The sequence below is a fragment of the Bacillus rossius genome, chromosome 2 (genome assembly GCF_032445375.1).
Source record: "Bacillus rossius redtenbacheri isolate Brsri chromosome 2, Brsri_v3, whole genome shotgun sequence".
NCBI classification, from domain to species: domain Eukaryota; kingdom Metazoa; phylum Arthropoda; class Insecta; order Phasmatodea; family Bacillidae; genus Bacillus; species Bacillus rossius.
This window is the reverse complement of record NC_086331.1, coordinates 99,075,118-99,096,699: the sequence shown is the minus strand read 5'-3', so window position 1 is coordinate 99,096,699 and position 21,582 is coordinate 99,075,118. Positions and strand designations below refer to the sequence as shown.

The 21,582-nt window shown below is 33.8% G+C and overlaps 1 protein-coding gene across 6 annotated transcripts in view; it reads left to right on the top strand.

Moving 5' to 3' along the window:
* The window catches only part of LOC134529504 (uncharacterized), a 69,850-nt gene extending 48,481 nt beyond the window's left edge, over positions 1 to 21,369 (top strand). For 4 of the 6 annotated variants that reach the window (XM_063363656.1, XM_063363655.1, XM_063363657.1 and 1 more), the window contains 2 exons: positions 7,925 to 8,204; positions 19,561 to 21,368. In XM_063363656.1, the coding sequence (XP_063219726.1) occupies positions 7,925 to 8,204; positions 19,561 to 21,057 (1,777 nt within the window). In that variant the 3' untranslated portion in view covers positions 21,058 to 21,368. Of the gene's footprint in view, positions 1 to 7,924; positions 8,205 to 13,057; positions 15,371 to 19,560 lie in introns of those variants that run through there. The other 2 variants (XM_063363654.1, XM_063363659.1) reach the window with 2 other exon arrangements.
* Positions 21,370 to 21,582: the final 213 nt, after the last annotated feature.

The following is a 21,582-nucleotide window of genomic DNA, read 5'->3' as shown; positions in this document are numbered from 1 at the left end:
TATAGTTGAAGGAGCTGGAACATGTTTAGACAGTAGATTCGACTTTCTGCTGTACTATACCATATCGTGAAACATGATTGAAACTGTAAGCTTTTCCATGTCTAAATTCTGCAATAAATACATTATATAAAATTTTAAATACAGAGCAGTGGTCAGCATCGGCTTTCTGTTCATGTTCCAGCACCGCGACCGTGTTTGAGGTACTCACTAGCTCGGACGTCACAGGCGAGTCCGTGGCCTTAGGAATAATGTTGTGGCTATTGAGAAGATATCTTATAATTAATTGTGCTGTTATATTAATTGTGTGTTACGGCAATTGATGATTAAATAAAAGGGGGAGGATAATTTACCTTTCATAGCACGAGGGAATTGTTACTTATGTTTACCTCTTCAATAAAGTACAAAGATAGCCGCATGTTACTAAGAATTAAAAATGAAAGCATATATATTGTATTAACCTTAACATAAATTGAATACATGCATACCCTAAAATTTCTTAACCCATATCAATATCTCTTGCATAATCAATTTGTAATTTAAGAAGCATTCAACATTGTTTAAAGTTATGTGTATTAACCAATCTTGAAGATATTTTTTGTAGTGATGGAACCGGCTGTTTGTGCAGATTCATCATAGACCTTCGTAATTTTATTAGTGATTTAATTCTGGTAAAGTAAGGTTTGTTTAGACAGACTGTTTCTGTGTGACAGATGATGTATTAATATTAGTATTCCATCATTTACCTGGTTTATTGTTCTCTGTCCCTCAATTATTCTTTGTGTGGAAGTAGTGTTACTGAGGCTATAAAATTTAAAAAAAATATTTGACATATATAATATATAAAGTGCTTCTGTACTGTTTACCAATAATTTTAGCAGCAAGATATTGACCATAAAAGAACAATGTAATATAAAAATCCAAAAGGGCGTAAATACAAAAACAAATTGAGGCATACAAACAAAATTATAAACTTCAAAGTTATAAGCATATTTTAAGATAACTGTGAAAAGTCATAAGTACGAAATTCAAAATATCATCAAAAAATTCCCAGTGACGTAACAGGGAAAGGTTTTCACCGTTTTTCGTTTAGAGCTAACCTTTCTGAAATATAAGCCTTTTTAGTAATTATAAGCATAGTTATTCGTAAGGCGCCTATTGAAAAATGATGAATATAACAAACACTTTGATTGAATAATCAAGGCGTATTCCACTTATGTAGCTGAATGTTTCTCTGTTGTTACACTAACATTTTCTATTTTATACATTTTCTATTGAGTAGGCTAATATTTGTGCTTAATGATATGCTTGTCTCTAAGGTATACATATCTCTTTGGCATTACTGAGTCAGTGACTATATATAGGACTAGCAGAACCTGACAGACATCCTGCCAGTGTTTATTTACCTCTATGTTTCTAAAATGGATGGTTTGTATGTAATCTATAATCTTTAAAGCATTTGAAATTGTATTCAATTTTAAACTCACTCACCAAATACTTATTACAGTCACAATCACTATTTGTTGTTATTGTAGATTAAGGACAGTAACAATCACAATGTACCAATTTTCATGGTGATCTGTTGAACAGAATAGACTTTTATGCGCTGCAGCTCTATCTAGTGGCAAGTTATTGCAGAATGGGTTTTATGGAAATATTCTCCATGTTCAAATATATATGTATACCAATTTTAAAACTTTATAAGTAACCTTCATAACAGTGTGCAGTTAAAGATTTAATGTAAGAGTACTCTTTCGAAGAGTTGAGACACTGCTTCACCCTCAAGCATTACCAATTCGATCTTCACTCCTCATCAATGTGGTTCTTCGTACACACGATCACTGAACCTCCCTGTGTATACAAAAAAAAATGTTTGTTGGCTTTTATTGTGAAAATGTTAACTCTTGCGAGTGAAGGCAGAAATATTTAAACTATTTTTATTTTGTCCTAGTCAGATTGACAGCAACAGTAAGGAAATCCACAGAAGAGTACAGAAATTAATTGTATATAGAAAAGTAGTAGCTTATTGCATTAGAAAATAAATTATTCATTACATTATAAAATATGTGTGAGTATGGTTATTTTAAAATGCTGTAGAAGTGTGTGATTTCAAATCCTAGGTTTAAAAAAAAACACATTTAGTCTTAGTTGATTAGTTTTCTACTTTAATTCAAAATGTAACCAGTAAAAAGAATTTAGCTGTCCAATTTTTTTCTCCGCTGGAACATAATTTCTTTGCGAGGACTGTGTACTACAAAGTGCGACCTTGGCTGACACGACGTGTCTTCACCCGCTTGCCTCTTCTCACAGACATTCTATCCCTCTACACACTATTCTTTCCCCTTCCCCCACCGCCCGCATTCAACCCCCTTCGAACAACCTGCAGTAGCCATCCTGAGCTTTGCCTGGCTACGTAGTTCCAAGAAGTGTCAACCTCAGCACAACGCGCCAGGACATTCTTTCCGGCAATGAAAGTTTTACGTGCAGTGCTAAAACTATCACTCCTGTTTTCATGTTTTGAGTCAGATCGTGTCAAAACCAAAAGGATACGAGAATACATACATAAGTCAGTCTTGTGTTTTTGAGTATCTTATCAATTTCATTGAAATTAATTTGTTAAATATTTTCTAAAATAGGTCAGCAATGAGCCATGAAAATTTTCAAAACTGAACTGCAAATTTAACAACTAAAATAACTTTTTTATCTGTTTCTTGGTTTGACTATTTATTTGTACAATCATTACATGAACTAAACTTAAAATTAACATTCTTTAAGTTTTCTCATTTTACTGTAGGTTTGGCAAGAAAATAAATACATTTACAAGGAATTAATTTAGTAAAAAAATATAAAATATAACTACTTTATATTTTTCAACTAAAAGAATAATAAAAAATAAATATGTACTGTTAAAATAGTTTTGTCATATTATTTTCCATGCACCAATCGCCTTAATATGTAGCTATTGTCAAGACATTGTTGCCATTGTAAAGTTATGTTTATGGGTATGCATGTAATGTTTAGAATGGTGCACTGTGGGGTCAAATAGTAAAAAGCTGGCCAAAACCTCAGATTAACTTGAATTCGAGCAGGAATTCGAGCAGAAATTGATATAAAAGTGGTTTCAAGGCTGCTGGTTACGAATAACAAAAAATAATTACTGTAAACAAAATAGTGGATCCAAAATGGTGAACACAAGTGGAAAGTATTGTAATTATATAGCAAAATGTTTTGCGGGATTTTAGATGTGGATTGCAAGTTCGAAGTGCTTATGATTAGTACGAGGGTTATTTTTTTTTCAACCTCCGATCGGCTGTAATAAAAAAACGGGAATGAATTGGGAAATTATTTTAATGTAAAAAAAAACGTACATCTTTACTCTATTTTTCCACATAATCACCGTGCAGATTGAGGCATTTGTCGTACCGATGCACCAGCTTTCCAATACCCTGTGCATAAAATGATGCTTCCTGCCTATTCAGCCACGTTTTAACAGTGCTCTGCAGTTCATCATTGGTGTTGAAGCGTCATCCTCCAAGCTACTTTTTCAATGTGGGGAAAAGGTGATAGTCACTCTGTGCCAAATCCGGACTGTAAGGAGGGTGATCAAACACTTCCCATCGAAATCTTGCAAGGAGTTGTTGTGTTACGGCGGCACTATGCGGTCGGGCGTTGTCATGAAGCAAGACATCACCAGATGTCAGCATTCCTCTCCGCGTGTTGCGTATCGACTGTCTTAGCCGTCGTAGTGTCGCGCAGTATGCAGCAGCATTGATTGTTGTCCCTGGCTCCATAAAATCAACCAGTAGCACACCTTGGTGATCCCAGAACACTGTAGCCATCTGTTTCTTGGTGCTGAATGTCTGTTTGAACTTTTTCGGCTTGTTTGGAGAATAGGTGTGCATCCACTGTTGTTGTGATTGAAGTTTTGTTTCTTCATTATCGAAATGAATCCATGTTTCATCACCTGTCACAATTTGAGTCAAAAAGTGTTCACCATCGTCTGCGTAACGCAGCAAAAACGACAAGGCTGATGCCATTCGCCGCTCCTTGTTGATGTCAGTCAACATCTTGGGTACCCATCGGGCACAGATTTTCCTGTATCCGAGATTGTCTGTAACAATGGCGTATAGGGCTGACCTTGAAATGAGCGGAAATTGTTCAGACAGTTCTGAAATTGTGAATCGACGTCTCTCACGAACAACTGCATCAACTCTCTGAACTGTTTCATCTGTTGCTACCGACTGCCTTCCTTGGCCACCTTCATCATGAACATCAATACGGCCTTCGCGGAATTTCCGACACCACTCTCGCACAACGCCATCGCTCATAAAGTTTTCACCGTACACAACACTCATTCGGCGATGGATTTCTGCTGCAGTGTGCCCTTCTGCCTGTAAGAAACGGATGACTCCACGCAGCTCGCATTTCGCCGTACAGTTTATCGTTGCAGCCATGTTGACATTCCCATAACCAAGCTTCAACTGAGGTGTGAGTTTGCCGCTCCACATGGTTGGTGGAAGAGGGTAAACACTACGAGACGTGTCGATTCGTGTACGAGCGATTAGGGTATCGATTAATGGGCATGCCATGGAGAAATGAAACTGTAATCACAATGCAGGGCACTGTTAAAACGTGGCTGAATAGGCAGGAGACATCATTTTATGCACAGGGTATTGGAAAGCTGGTGCATCGGTACGACAAATACCTCAATCTGCACTTTGATTATGTGGAAAAATAGAGAAAAGATGTACGTTTCTTTTGACATTAAAATAATTTCCCAATTCATTCCCGTTTTTTTATTACAGCCGATCGGAGGTTGAAAAAAAATAACCCCCGTACAAAACTTAACATTTAAGAACTAAAAAATGTTTATTCAATTTTACTAATTAATTTTTAAGAAAACTATCATTTTTCTGAACTTTTGGTTTAGTTTTAAACTTCATATTTTATACTAGATAGTCTATATTAATATTCTTAATTACTTATAATAAAAAGTATTTTTACAAAAACCTTTTTAGTTGAACTCTTCATCAGTCAACATCCAAGTCTGCATCAACATCTGAGTCGGAATACAAGGTAGGGCCAATTTCTATTTTGTCGTCAGTGGTTAAGGTACGAGAAGGTATTAAGTTTTTTAGCTTCCTGGCATAAACTCTGTAATTTCTTCTTTGGTTATTTTCTGATACTGGAAATGTATTCTTCGAAGTGTTGCACTTCATCCACTGTCGTCTCTCTGTCTTCGTGCAAAAACTGAAGTCTTAATGGTTCACAAAACGTGTAGACGAAGGCCTAGAATTCTTCCGAATTACTATTTTTGCTTTAGATTTAGAATCAACATTAATAAGTTGTGATGGCACAACTGAAGTAAATAACACATTTGCATGTGATTTGCTGCCGTCAACAAATGTCTACTTGTATCCACTTTGTCCAGAACTTACATCGCAACCCCACTTGCACATTAAATCCATACTACGTGCAGCATCTTCAGACAAGTGTTTTCAGATTTTAATAGATAATATTCTCAATACTTGGAAGCTTTTGATGGAGGGTATAATGCCATATGTTTCTAAACTTTAGAAGCTTCTAATTATCCCGTAGAGGGTAAGCGCATTTGAGCAGCATACGACAACTCGTTCGAGCTCAACTTTGCACAAATTTCTTCGGTCATCCTTCCTTTTGATCTTTTACTGCAGAAGATAAACTCCGTAGAAGGACGACCGCTGATATTGGTAGGTGAACTTCGGTAAGTACCAGGCAAATTAGAGAATACAGGCTCATCAAGCCATTCCTTGTTTTCTGAAAAAATATCTCCTTGGTTCTATTAGCCTTTGGCCACATTTCCCTCATTTTATCAAAAAGCGGTTAAAAGGGTGCTTTCTTATCTTCACGCACATGTATCAAGAGCCTAATTTTTTCAGAAATTTTTCCCATCAAGTAATCTATTACATCAGTTAATCCATCTTTTAAATGTTTTTCACCTATTACAGAAACTTCTTTCCTTGTTAATTGTATTTTTGCGTCATTAGATCCTGTAACAGAAAAATATAAATAAATATATTTTGTAAAGATTTGTAAGCCCTTTTCTCGTAAACTAGGTAGTACTAGGATCACAAAAATTTTTTAACATGTTCTGGCGGATTTTTCAAAACAATTAAGTAAAGAAATGAATAATATAAGTCTTTTGAAATAGTTTTATCAAAAATTAAATGGTTTAATTACCTACATAAAATTATAACTGTTGCTTATTCAGTTGCAAAATGGACAAGTTCATTAAATATTAATTTAGAAGAAGTACATTTTTCCTGAAAAATTACAATTTCCAAGACTTTGGATTATTTTTGTTATAAATTGTTATGACTTGTTATGACTTGTTATGACTTGTTTTTATATTATGTTTAGATTATGTAAAGAACTAATAACAGCAACGATAACATTAAGATGGGTTATAGGTGAAACCTTACATTTTTCGAAACATAAGTTAAGAAAGTATTATTTATATAGTTTGCAATATGATCTCAATCATGCATGATGCTTAATTAACACCAAGAACACCTATCTTTCTAAAGAACAAAGGAAAAAACATGACTAATCAGAAAATTTTGGGAGGTTAGGTAAATCTGTGATACAAATCTAAAAACTCACGCATGTGAGGAAAAATATTTAACGTTCAAATAGGCAGCTAAAGGCAGCTAATTGTTGTGAATTTTGTAAGATGATAGATTGATTAAAAGGCATGAACTTATATCATCGTGTTATATGCAACTTTTTATCTTATAGAAATTACAAATTACTAAAATTTTATAGTTTCACTAAGGGCTATTAGTTAAGAGTTCTTTCAGGAAGAATTAATTTTAATTTTGTAATGCGATAATAAAAAAAAATAAACTACATACCACCAGGAATGTTGTCCATGTCACAGAATAAAAACTGGTCACTTCACTTTCATGTGATGGAATTTCTGAGTAATGGTATCTTTTGTTGTGGCAATGCTCACTCAATATAATTTCCACAAAGGCTGATTTTGAACTGAAAAATTAAAGGTAGATGCAAAGCCAAGACTTTCCACTTTCGCAGATAGATACACAAGATATTCCACTACCAACCGAACCAGTCAAAATTCTTCTAGTGTAGATTTTCAACTTTGAGGTTTTGGCCACCTTTTCAGGGTTTGACCCCACTGTGTGGGGTGTCAGAAGGGCAGATATGAACACCATACTACGTCATGCTTAGACCTACCATAGTCCATATATTGCATATGTATTGTCTACTTTTTTCATGAATAAAATTAAGATTATATTAATTAAATTATTATATTTTAGTACATTATAGTCCATCTACAATATATTAATAGAAAATATTTGTACCAGAATTGTAGAAAAGGACATAATAGGTGACACCATTCATCTATTTCTTCAGGCAAACTCAATTCATTAGTCCGGTAGACATACCCAAAAGTCGCTGTTTTAGTGTGACCGTTTGTAGCCTGATTGTGTTATTTTAAGGGGAAGGAATATGCAGCTTGTGCTGTGTCATTGTAAAATCAACAAAGTTTACTTTCCTTACTTCATTTACTAATCTTGATATTGTATCATTATCGTAATTATATAAATTAAACCTGCACTATTTCTGATTCTTAGTGCCATTTTCATTACAACATAAAATAGGCATTTTAAATGTGTCCATAAACAATTTCTTTCTTTTAAGTTTTAAAAACTAAATTAATTTTTTTCTTCAGGCAATGGACTGTATTGTTTGAAAAAGTTCACTATTATTTAAGTTCTTTACTTAGTAATTAAAGGAAGCTATGTTATATATATATATATATATATATATATATATATATATATATATATATATATATATATATATATATATAGTTAATTTTTTAGTCACAGTCTAATTGTGTTCTTGTATGTTTAATTTTTAGTTCTTCCAGGGGGTCCATATTGCATTCAAGCTGTATTGATAAAAGTGCCTTTGTGGAAGAGTTCAGCACAATTCCCATGCTGCGTAATTGTCTCCTGGAAACTGTTTTAAATATGACAAAATACATGCATTCAGTGACGAAAAATATGATAGAAACAGTACCTTTGCTCTCTCAAGCTGATCCCATTCAAGGTTACCTCTGCAGTTCTGACTGGTGTGATTTAGAACTACAAGACATTTTCCCAAACTGTGATGAGAATGTTTCTATTCAATATTTACAGGTCAGTAATTGGTGTGTATTTATAAAACTATAGTTTACTAAAATTTTTTTAAATTTCAATTAGCCAATCTAAATTTCAAAAATATGATAGCAGTTAGATGTTATACAGTGTATAGTTAAATATTTTACTACAATAAAACTAAAATTTGTGCATATTTTTTTAATAAAACATTTGAAAAATAAGTTATTATCCATCTATACAATAACATTATTTCCTATATTTAATTCAATTTACTACTATTAAAATTTACTATATATACTCAGTAAGCACTTCTTATTGGTACGTAAACACAAGCTGTTCATAAATTTGTACTACGTATTTTTACATTAAAATTATGTTACAAAGAATCGGCATGTTTGTGTTCATAAGTTTAAGAAATATCAACATTAATTATTTAATAAAGGAAGTTATATTAATGCACTGGTATGGCAGCTATGTAACTTGAAGTTCAGTAATTTTTGTGGAATTATTGAAAAGGCAGGGCAGTCTCCTACCTTCTACCACTCTTACATTTTTAAAGATGAATGACTTGGGAGTACAATTGGGTAAGTCCAAGGACTCGCAGACAATTCATTCATTTACTTCACATTTGAGCATGTCACTAATCATTTTTCATACCTTAACTTGTTTTGCCAAGGGCAGCATGCCTTTGTGCCAGCAGTACTGGTTCTATATTGACTATGTCAATATAATTGTAGGCTAGGCTAGGTTAGTATCATCTGTCGAAAATTCAATCTGGTTATATCACAGGAAAACAGTAACTTCTGCCATCTGGTTCAATAACTGTTCTAATTTAGGGTGTAGTGTCGACTTTATTTTTGGCATTTCTTGCAATTAGAGATTTTTCTCTCTCTTTTAAAAAAAAAAAACCTTTGTTTTAAATCTGTTTTGGTCACCATTTCTGCTACCCTTCATGTAATTGAGAATCTCACAAGGCCATGGTCGTATCTAGCTCAATAATTCATCATGTGTGGTCTACTAGCTGCTGCTATCTGATCATGATTGGCTGGATTGTAAATTATTCTCTCAATACTACAGACATCACTGGTTCTTTTAATGTCTATACCTAAGAGTTATTCAATGGTGATGTTGGCAGCAAGTAAATATAAAAGCTTATCTTCAGTTTTTTTTTTTTTTTACAAAATAAAATAGTTTTTAAACAGTATTTTATTATTTGTTGCAAAAACATGGTAGATCACAACTTACATCTTACAAACCAATCTCAGTTACACTTGATTGTTGTAACTTCTCGTCACTCGATTACAAAACAAATATTTTTTTAATCCCTCAGCTAAAGTTATTTAACCAAGGTACATAGTTCCAAGACCATGTGCTGGGGGTTTGAAGGCAATCACCCTTGGCCTGCGCTGATGCCTGGGGTCCAATTTCTAATTTTTTATGACTAAAGATACAAAAAAAGATTAGTATTGAGCATGGTCCCGTTCAGCAGGCATTAAATTCTTGGTCTCACCATTCATTTAATACTTGGAGTGAGTTGCCAACGACGCAACTGCATGCGGCGACACTCAAGCGACAGCTGGTTGGATGATGCCATTACCTTCCTATACAAAGGTGGAAACCAAGTAAAGCAGCCCCGTGGGCCAAAAGACCAATCATAAGACACATGACCAAATATGGAAAAATATGTGCAAACATTGTCCCATGAAATTTTGGAGCTTCACATCATCTCACAGCATCGTCCATCCTGATTGGCTACTGAAATAGCACCCAGTGAACATCCTACTTCATTGCTACACAATCATGCGCCTACATGCTGGTTTTCCCAACGTTTTTCCTAGGTACAAAAAAATTACCTAATGTCACTTTTTTTTAAACCATTCTAGAATTTGAAGTAGACCAGAAATTTTCCAATGTTATTAACACTCACGTTAATTTAACTTTCCCAACAAATGGCAATAGAAGATTTTAAAAATACTTTAAACTTTATGTTAAACCTAAAAAAAAAAATTAAGATTTTTGTGCATACACCTTAAATGCTTATGCATAATAGATTAAACATTATCATAATATAATTATGAACCCTTAATAAGAAAACATATGCAGCATAACACATACTTTGTTATAGTGTAGTTCTTATAAGTAGGTGGCAGGAGTTATGCAAACTTACAATGTAGCTATTGGACTGCAACTTTTAGTTTGAAAAATACTTTAAAGATAATGCCATGTTTGTAATGCTTTAGAGAACAAAAAAATGTTAAATATCTTTGATGAAATGGTTTTTCCAACACAATTTTCTTTGAATTTAAATTATAGTTTACTTTTTAAGTTGTGATTATATCTTGTTATGACTATTCAAGTTTACAAAATGTATTCCAGGGTAGTTTCACTACCATAAAGTTTATTTTGGCACACCAATACGCTTAATACATTGGTCCACCATCTTGATGACTTTGGCTGGTGGTTGTATTAGTTTCTGCATGTATGTGCATTGGACTTTCAACCTGTTAAATTTCCATTGTGTAATGCATGCTCATTTCATTGCATTTCTGGTGTATACTAAAATTTCATCCTCAATGCACCTAAAGATGTATACAGTCAAACCTCAATAATAGAAACCTGAAGGGACCATATTTTTTTTTTGTAATTTCTAAATCATATTGAAATAATTTTTAAACTGGTACATGATTTTATACTGCACAAAATGTACTTTTTTTTAGTGTTGTGAAGTACAATTTTACAATGGCTACACTTGTGGCTCAAAAAATATGTTCTTCTTTTTTCACACTCAAAAGTTTAGAAATTACCTACAAAAAGACATACTACAAAACAACATGTTATTGTTTACCCTTGGAACAAAAACAACTTTGTATTGCTCAATAACCATACTTTTGTATTAAATAAATTACTAAGCACTAACTCCTATGTAATTTCTAGGGTCTGTGAAAACACTTTGTATTAATGAGGGTTTTTATTAATGAAGTTTCACTGTAATCTCAAAAATGTAGGCAATGATAATTCCGGTTTAGGGGGAAATGTCACAGGTTCAGCATTTCCACACGTTCGGAACTCCTGTTGTTCGACTAGCCCTGAGAAATCAATAGTACCATCTTATTAAACAGAATTATAGTTGGATTTTAAAAAGGGGGAAAATTTTTCCAGTATTTCTTAAAATGAATATTTTTCATACATTTATCATGCTCAGCATTGTTTTAAAGAATTCTATGTTCATTTTTGTGTCTGAGTTTCATATTATAAGTTAATTTGCAACATGAGAACACATGAGTTTGCTCCTTATCGAGGTTAGATGTTTACACATCACTGGCAAGTACTGAAAGACTCGCTCACAATTTTTTTAGTTAAGAATTTGTTTTATTACTTTTTTATCTCTTCATTCAAGTATTATAATTATCAATTTTAAAAACATTGACAATATGAATGCTCAGAGAAACCAAATCAGCCCACACTTTATTGCCATGATTCAGTATACAGTTCTCTAAGTAAGCAAAATGTCTACTTTGATATTTCAGTAAATTTTAAAAATAAAATAGGTATCCTGAATTTTTTTAAATATATTTTGCACATTACACCTATCCCTCACTTAGCACGGCTTCAGATTGTGCGAATTCATTTAACGCGATTTTAATTTTACTGCCCCAGTCTCAAATAGCACGTCTGTAAACTTCAGTTAGCACAAAATCTCGGCAGGCAAAAAAAAAAGTTGAGCACGACGCCATGAAGTCTGTTTCAACTTCTGTGAACATGGGCTGTGGTATACATTTAGCCAAACAAGGGGGGGAAGAGTATCGCGCGCAGGTCTGTCTACGCTATCGGCTGTTGTACAAACATCAGCTATGGCAAGTTAAATTGCGGCTATGAAATGTATGTATACCGCCGTGCCGTACCGTTGTCGCCTGGCCACAGATCACGCCGTGAACTCAGTCTAGCCAGTGGCAGGGAATTCACTCAAAAAAATGTGTCTGCCCATTCAGCTGCCGGTAAATGTACGTGCTTGATCACTCATAATGCATTGTGTTCAAGTATTTGAGACAAAACTAGAAGTATTACAGCGCGCAGATTGTCATGAAGGCCACGCTTATGTTGGACACACTTTAGTTTTAAGCAAGTCAAATGTGCGCACAATTGTACGAAATAAGGACTCTTACCAAAAGTTTATATAAGTCTGATGCTGTTGTTTGTACTAGTGGGAATATATTTGACATTAGATACCGGAACAGAAATTAACAGATGATTCACGTGGAAAAGGTCGTTAAATGATTGTTGCAATGAAAAGAAAGAAAAATTGGCTTGATAGGATTGGTGTGAACCAAGTGGTGATACACGAAAAATCATTTTAATTTTTGAAAAATTAAATTATAACTATCCCGACAGTAATATCGGTTTCACTGTCTGTAAAGGATGGTTTGGAAAAGTACACGATGTGAGTTGAAGGTCACGCCCAGGCGGGCAAGTCAGCCGGCCGACTGACGATAAAGTACATAACCACGTATCTCCCATTACGCAGTGTCGTATTTGTCATACAAAGTGCGATGAGAAGCATATAAAGATAAATGGTATGAAATATTTATAGTTGAGTGTTATTCAACGCATTTATATTACGTAAAGTATATTCCTGCACAATTTTGGAACACATTAAATAAATTAGCTTTGCTATTTATGGAAACTAATGCTTCAGAATACGCTATTTTGAATAACACAAGCATTTTTCGTAACCAATTAGTCGTGCTAAGTGAGGGATAGGTGTATTATAATAATTTTGAGCACACATAAACTGGGTATGTCCTTACTTTGATGCAATAAAATAGTGGTTTCTTGTTTTGTTCATCATTTCGCGATAGACAATTACTTTTTGGTTAAATTTACATGTTTTTCAGAGAGAGTAACTGTCAACACTGTGTCGCTCTGAGGAAGTACTCGTGTGTTGCTGGACAAGCAGTGCTATGCATGTCGCGTGTGTCTGCTCAATATATGGTGACTTGCCCGCAACACGGTCTAGTGCTGCTCCAGGATAGAGCGATGTGACATGACATTTTTGCTGTCGTGGTTTGTGGCCTGGCCCTGTGACTTAGAGTTACAGTCACGACCGCTACAAGCGACATGGCTGTCGCCGCTACATTAAATATTCCCCATCCCTGCAGAAGCCATGACTGAAAACTATTACTTTGATTTCTCACGTAAAAGACCGGAGGCTCTATTGCATAATAAAACCAAAACATTATGATGAACATGGAAATAACTAGACCAGCGGATGGTGCCACAAGACAAGTGTATGATGCAGTGATAAATGCAGGATTTCACGCAGTTAAAATCAGAAATCCCTTGCTGCATGCAGTGCAAACTGCCCATGCTCGTTATGTGAATAACAGGGAGGAAATAAGAAAAAGTGACCTATTGCAATTAAATGCAGCAAAAGAGAAAAATGTAGGGTTAAAGAGATGAGGGAGTTCGAGACAAAAAGAATCAAACTGCTCATTGAAGCTAAGAAAGAGGTAGAATTAATTGATGAGCACATAAAAGCACTATCAAATGACTAAATTTAGTAATATGTAGTAGTAGTAGCAATTTTTTAAACTTGTAATTTATTAGCAAAATATTTTCTTAAACAATATATTGTGTATACATAAGTTGTGTATAACTCAAGATTCTATTCCTTGGAAGTGAGTGACTGAAATGTTTTTAAATGTTGTTATGTGGAATGTAAAATCACAAAAACTGTGAAAAATATTTGGATGCTTTAAAACTAACTTTTAAAATTAAATTTTCTTAAAATGGAATTCATCATATGTAAAAGTAGGTATGTCCCAAAATATAGTTAACAATTTTAACTCTTCAATTTATTAATTTTTAGAAAATAAATTAAGGTGCTTGTTTTACTCATAATGACTTCTTGAATCATCTTATATAGTGGCAAGAAGCAGGCATTCCTAAGAGATTAAAAATAAGAGAAATTCTTACAGTTGTTTTGTATGTAATATATGTATGACATCAATGATGAAACTGGTTTGTTAAATTTATTAGTGTCCAACTTTTTTTTCTTCAGTGGGATGTGTTTTTAAATAATGGAAGGCAAAAACCTGGAATTTTTAAATTTAGAGCCTTTAAAACCTGGAAATAACCAGGAATTTTGAATTCCTTGTAGAGTTGCCACCCTGAACAAGGACAGCATTTACAGTAGTCAGTGTGTGTAAAAAAAGAGAGAGCAAACTGCTCATTTACTTCCACACTGCAGTCTAAAAGTGGAATGTACTATAGACAGTAAGAAACTGCTTTAAGTGATATCCCATAGAGAGTATACTAAAGCGTGATCCCGTTCTTTCATTCCCAGTTCATGTGTACAATTTTTTTTCAACAGTTGATTTAAAAAATGCTGAGACAAGCAAGAATGTACTGTAATTGCTATGTGCTTGTAGCAGTAAGAGATGGCAGGGGTGTGAGGGGGGAAAGCTCCACTTCAACATTGGCAATGATGGAGTGCAGGTTACATGCCTCTTTAGCACTTGTGTGTGATTTGCTGTTTTTAAGTCTTTCTCTCTTAAAATTGGGAGCACTTTGCACAGTATATTCATTGGCATTTTCTTTCACTTTGTTGTAATGTACATCCCTATACAGTTGAAGGTCTTTATCCAGCATCATATGGTTCGGCATGTTCTTTAGTCTGGCAACAATCAAGCCACTTGCATCCAGATATTTTCGGGTGGATTCCAGCTGTTGACCCTTGCTGCCAAGTCACATTACTGCACTTCCAGCATTTTTAGTTTGCTCAGACTTCATTGTTGTTGTCAGTTTTTATTTTAGTACAGTGTTTCCTGTTTTATAGCTGGTTACATTTCAAATTATTCATTTGGTCTTCCCATTAAAAGTATATTGATGTTCAATGACTTGGCAAAATCGCTAACAGGGCATGACAGTGGTCCTAATCATGCTGGATTAAAGACCTTTTACTCTATAGGGGTTAAAGGAATTAGTGAAGATAAAGATACATAAGTATATGTTTTATTTATAGTTGTGCATTATTGCAAAGTTGTTAACCTTCCATAGAAAAAGTTTTTTATTAAAAATTTTTCTTTAATGCAAATTGTGTCAGGATGACGCATTAATTTTTGACACCCCCATAAAAATTCAATGTGAAAATGTAGTTATAATTATTTTTTCTAAAGAGAATGTTGAAGAATCTGATCCATGAAAATCAACTTTTTATTTTAATTTTTTATAAATATTATTAATTAGTTACTTGAGATTTAACCACAAAATTTTCAATAGTATTTAATGAATTAGGATTCCACTCTTTTGATATTTGATAAGTAGAGGTCCGTTAAAATGATAATATTTTTCATCACATTTCTTTTTAATGTTTTTGTATTTTGGTTTTATTTTGCTGTTACTAAATTTTATGTGGTTTCAAGTCTGAAATAATTTTTAATGGTTTGAAAAGTATAAATACATTTATTGAACAGACTAAATTTATTTTGGTCACAATTTGCATACATACAGTAAATAAAAATTATATTAAATTTAACAATAAAAAAGGTTTTCACATCCTTTACATGCAGGTTTACATATTACAAATAAAAACTGGTGTAATAAGATGCTGAAAAATCTTTTTTAAGTAGGCCTCATTGAAAACCAATTTTCAAGTACATTATTTGATAAAAATCAAAATGTCAATTAGTCTTAGTTGTCAGAAACCATTGTATATATTACTCGATTTTCAAGAATACATTGAGAAAGACCTTTCAGAATAAGAATTGGATGCAGGCAGCCACAGCAATTTCAGAGCAAATGTTGAAAACTGAGGATAATCTGGTCAGATGTCAACACACTCGGTTGTTTGGATCTTGCAATGGTTCAGCAGTTATTTGCTTGAGGACCCTTAAACCTTCAATTACACATGATGGTTCCAATCTTGGTTCCTTGAAAGTTGGCAGTTTATGCAATAATGTTGAAATGTCTTTTTCATTTGATTGAACCTTGAAATGACATTCCACTGCAAGCATTAAAAATGGTTCTGGCAGGATCTGAAGACATCAACATTTTCAGTTTTGTTTCTCTTTGTTGAGCAGCCACTTTTAGTTTATTTATAACCTCGGCCTGTTTCATAGTTTGAAGAACAGACAGTTTATGTTTAACAGCAGGTGAATACATCCCATCCTTGAATAACTCAAACTTGGTATACATTTCTTCCAACTTGCACTGCAGTAAGTGTGATGTCGGGAATGAATGCCCTTACAATAACTCTGTTAACTTGATTAGCTTTGTGCAGTTCTCAGCAACAAAACATGATTGAATTCTCGCTTCCTGAAGTTCATCTTGAGTCATGTAATTTATATATTTCACACCTGAGTTGTTGCAATCAGAAATTTTATTCATGAATGTAGTTATATCATCAAAGTGTTGGTCAATATACACCACTGCCTTAAACCAAGAATTCCAACGTGTTGGTACTGGCAGAGGAAACAACTTCACTGCTTCTGGGTCTTCTTGATATCTTTCTTTTAAAAATTTCAGGTATGCATGTCTCCTTTTTCTAGTGTTCAGGAATTCACTTTTGACATTGATGAACACATTGTTCAACTCCTTACATGTATGCTGCCATGTGTTGCCTACAAGATTTATTTTATGTGCCCAGCATTTTACATGGATCAGATGTTCACCAATTACACCAAGAAGAGTAGTAGCACACTTATTCATATATGAAGCTGAATGTGTCAATTGCACTACAATTTTCAAACTTGACATTGTATTGGTTTAGTGTTTTGGGTATTGCCTGAGTGCACGTAGTAGAATTGACTGTATCCAAAACAACTGAGGAGGCTAAATACACATCTTGAGTTGATGATGGTTTCAGTGGTTTAAAAAGGATATGAAACACACAGTATCATTTTTTTCCCCATGGTTTCATCACTCAATAATACTAAGTCTTCATTTCTGATGATGTCCGTGATTCCCTCCATCATTTTCTAACCAATCAAAGGGATGTATTTTCTTCACAATTGTTTTGGAACACTGAAAATCTCCACTTCCTGTAACATTACCAGCTATCTAATTTCATAAGCTGGGATGATCAAGTTTTTCTAAAGGGATTCCAGCAGCAATGAAAGCCTCAGCGGTATTCTTTACGAAAGATTCTTCATCAGTTTTTGCCTTTTTATGAAATTTCTTGTACTTCTTGAAGTGAACTTGTCTCTTGCAAGTTTTTGTTTTTTGTGACAATCACTTTCCAAATTTTTTTTTTTTAATGTCCATTTGTTCATTTTCAAACTGACAGTTACAGAACTTGCACCTGAGAATATTGTCAGTAACATAAAACCTGTCACTCTTAAACTGCATGGCCCTAGCCTGAGGGGTTACTTTAGACTTTTGGCATGATTCAGAAACAATTTTCTCAACTTCAGAAAATATACTGTTCTATAGGATCATCACATATTTAGTTAATGTAATAAGTAAAAAAAATCACTTAAACAAATAACTCTGAAAATATAACATGTGCACGTGGCTTGAAAATAAAGATTTCACAATAAAATCGTAGATAAATGTTAATTCAATACTAGGCCTACATGTAATACTTGATAAAAATCGGTGGGTATGGCCCGAAACGATAATTACACAGCACATGTGTATCTGTGGAGTGTATACCTATGGTAGAAGCAGATATTAATTGTTTTGAATGGCTCAGAAAGTTGGCATTTAAACATTATGTAGCAGTTGGTGGACTATGTTTCAGAACAAAAATAACTTAGTTATAGTTATACTTTAATCCTCAATATTCTTGTTTAAAATTTGCTGCACATTGAAAGAAAAATTTAAATTTAATGAGAAAAATTAGTAAATTTTTCTTCATGATAAACAAATGCTATGGTGTTTGATCAACTATTGTGGCGAAAACATGGCAAAACATGATAGACGGGAAACTTTGTTTTTGGAAGCTGGGAATAAACTTACATGTGTACATTATGAAGTCTTTCGATTTGTATTTTTTTGTGCACTTAATAGTATTTAATATTGTAAACATGGGTTTTAAGTTGAATTTCATTTTTATTTTGCCAAAACAAAGTATTTTGCAGATTTAATGTGAATTGAGGTTAATTTCGGTGATATTTCACGATTCACGAAATTTCCATGCCTCTAGTGATAAGTAAATGCAGGTTGTTGTCCTTTTTTGGCATTAAATTTGGAAAATTTGTGCAGTAATTTTTTTACCACAAATTATTAATTTATACAAAAGTTGAGGACTAATTTTTCTGAAATTCCTCAGCCATTAAGGGAAAAAAAATTTCATGTTTAAATTGCACTGCCATCCCCTCCCATATAAATCTTAACATGTCAGTGATGTGATTTAAATCCAGGTAAGATAAGAAAAATACTCAAGACTCTGCCATGTTCTTTATTTATTTTCTTGCACGAAATACTGTCATGACATTGAAAATAAAAACATTACAATCACAACAAAGAATATGTGAGAGAAAATGTTACAGTAACTTTTAAAAACAATTACTTTTAAGAACAAGAAGACAAAATCAAATTATGCAGTTGAATAATGCAAGAAAAAAATGGGGAAAAGAGCTAAACAGTGAATTATGCAAATTTCCTGCCTTCAGGCTTAAATCTAAATTAAATTCTCGATGAGAAGCACTGCCACAAACCAGAGTGAAAACTGGAAGCAAATGACATGATGCCAGACGTAATTTTGAAAGGGGCAATAAAAAAACACTTGTCACATGTCCCGACAACAGACCTGCTGCTCCAAGAAGATATAGGCACAAGCTATGAGGCACTCTTAGCACTGAACATGTAAACAAGTCTAGTTGCCTCCATTACCTTAGTTTGTAGTAGTCCTCTACTGCGAACAGCCTATGACCAACTGAAGCTAGAGCTCGTACTAAAAGGTAGCTAGCCCCAGGCGCAACCCGCAGCACTAGCAGTGGCGAACGACCAAAACATTGGCAGGATATAAGGCGTTGCCTCATTACTTGCCTCCAGCTCACGTCTCTGCCTGCTACCTCCACATGTCACTGCCTGCCACCTCCACACATCAATGCCTGCCACCTCCACACATCACTGCCTGCCACCTCCACGTGTCGCTGCTCTTCCCCTTCACGCATCACTGCCCTTCCCCACCACACATCACTGCCTGCCTCATCCGTGTCACTGCACGCCCCCTACACGCATCCCCGCCCGCCCCCTACATGCGTCACTGCCCACCTCCTTCTCCTCCTCCTCCTCTTGTCTTTATTTTGCATTAAAGTTTTGTAGGATTTTAATACTTATAATGTAAAGTTTTTTTTCCACTTTCAAGCTGTACAGTAGTGTCTAAAAATATTTTCTGTGCTGTTATAATATTTATTGCTACATAGTTCATAAAATTCTGTATTTGTTTCAGAGGCTTACTTCTTTCTACATAATAATCCAGTCAGAATTCTTGCGAAGACTCTCACTCAGTTTTTGTCCGAAAATGTGGCCCAAGTTTACTAATAAATTAAGTAACTTAATATGGGATACAGTAGAAAATGTGTCATGGGAAATGACACGAAACAGTTTTAAGTTGGTGAAGAATTACTGGCTATATTGTGGATATGAAAAGTGGAGAAATATGGGTACTAAGGAGAACAAACCTAAAATTAATTTAGGCTTAAATGGAGATCTTTTTCAAGCATTTCAAGAATGGTTTCTGTCTGTTCAAGAAGTTTCAAATGGTGTTAGTTTTTGTTTAAAACAAATTGAACCCAAGAATTCTATCGTGAATAATGATAAAAATTGTGAAAGTCATTTGTATGAAGTGATGGAAGAAGCAATGGTAGAACTTGAACTGTTGTTGAAAAAAAGCAATTCTTATTTTGAAATTTGTTTCAAGAAACTCAAGAAAAGCTGTAATAACCTAGGTGTAGAAGAAAAATTTCCGAGTTATAGCTCACTTAAGGCAAATGAATATGATTGTAGTGAATTTATACCAGTGGAACATAATGATTTTGATCTAGAAGTTGAAGATGAAGTGTTTGAAGATGTAGTCCATGGCAACTTACCGACCAAAGATGAGGAATTTGATTTTGAAATAAATATAGAAGAAACAAAAAACAAAATTAGGATGAAGCACTTTGCTATGTTCTTTTTAGAGCTTAAAGAAGCATTATCGTATCGAGCAGAAAAGGTAAAAGAAAGGGAAGCTAAGGCTTTACAGAAGAAAAAATGTCAGATTTCAGGATGTTCAAACTCACCACTTTTAAGTGATAGTGCTAATCATGAAAACTGTGGTTCAGGTTGCAGAAGAGAAAACACTATGTTCAGTGAACTAGAAGAATTATATGCAATTAAGCCTGTAATGTGTAATGTTGAAGAAAGTCACTCTGATATAGCTAAAAAATTAACTGACATTGGTAAAAATGTAGGGTGCATAAAAGTAAATCCAGAATCTGATTGTTCCATAACAGGATCACAGGAAATTGATGAAAGTGAAGAACATTGTGAAAAAATAAATTCAGATTTTGAAACATTACAAGTAGAATTGTCTTCGCCAAGGCTGGGGAAAACTTCAGGCGATACAAAATTTGGAAATGTGCATAATGATAAGCTATGTGGTGTAAATTATTCATCTTTGTGTGAAGCTAATTTGGTTTTTGGTGATGGTAGTGAGGAGGATAAAGAAGCAGATGATGTTTCGGGTGAAAAAATCACAGTGCTGCAGTCATCTCTATTATCAGAGCTAGCAGTCAGAGCTGCTCAGGTGGCATCAACTGCACAACATATGAGAATATCACCAATGTTTCCTTTTGACTCGGTTGGTAGAAATGTTTGCCAGGAAAGTGTTCTTGACTTTTCGCAGAATAATATTCAACTAATAGAAGAAAGTTTTTCATATGATCCTGATGAAGAAAATAAATGATAAAACTTTTTTTTTAAAGACAAAAGACAATTGTTTTACATAAAAACTATGGTCTTAAAAATGTATAATTGTGATAAGTGTGGTTGGTATATCAACTCACTCTGTTTTTACTTACCTACGTACACTGTTTGATATTAATTTTTTTGCCAGGTAAAAGATAAATACTTTACCAGCCTTCTGCTATATTGTTTTTTATTATTTTACGAGTGCAATGTGTGTTGAATCATCTTATGCTGTTATTACTATTTATACTGATGTTAACATAGTTTCCTTTACATCATTGTTAATTTTTTATGAATAAATTTTATTTAATTATTTATTCATTATTTATTTACATTCCTAATGTCAGTACAAGAAGCAGCCATACATGAGGTTGAACTGGAAACACATGCAATATTTTTTTAAAAAAATGTACTTTTGCAAGGCTGTCGCTGTTAATTCCAACTTAAATGTCGATAAGAGTTTTATTGATAATAAAAAGTTAGTGTGGCAAATCTTGCCTATCAGTATATTGTAATCAATTAA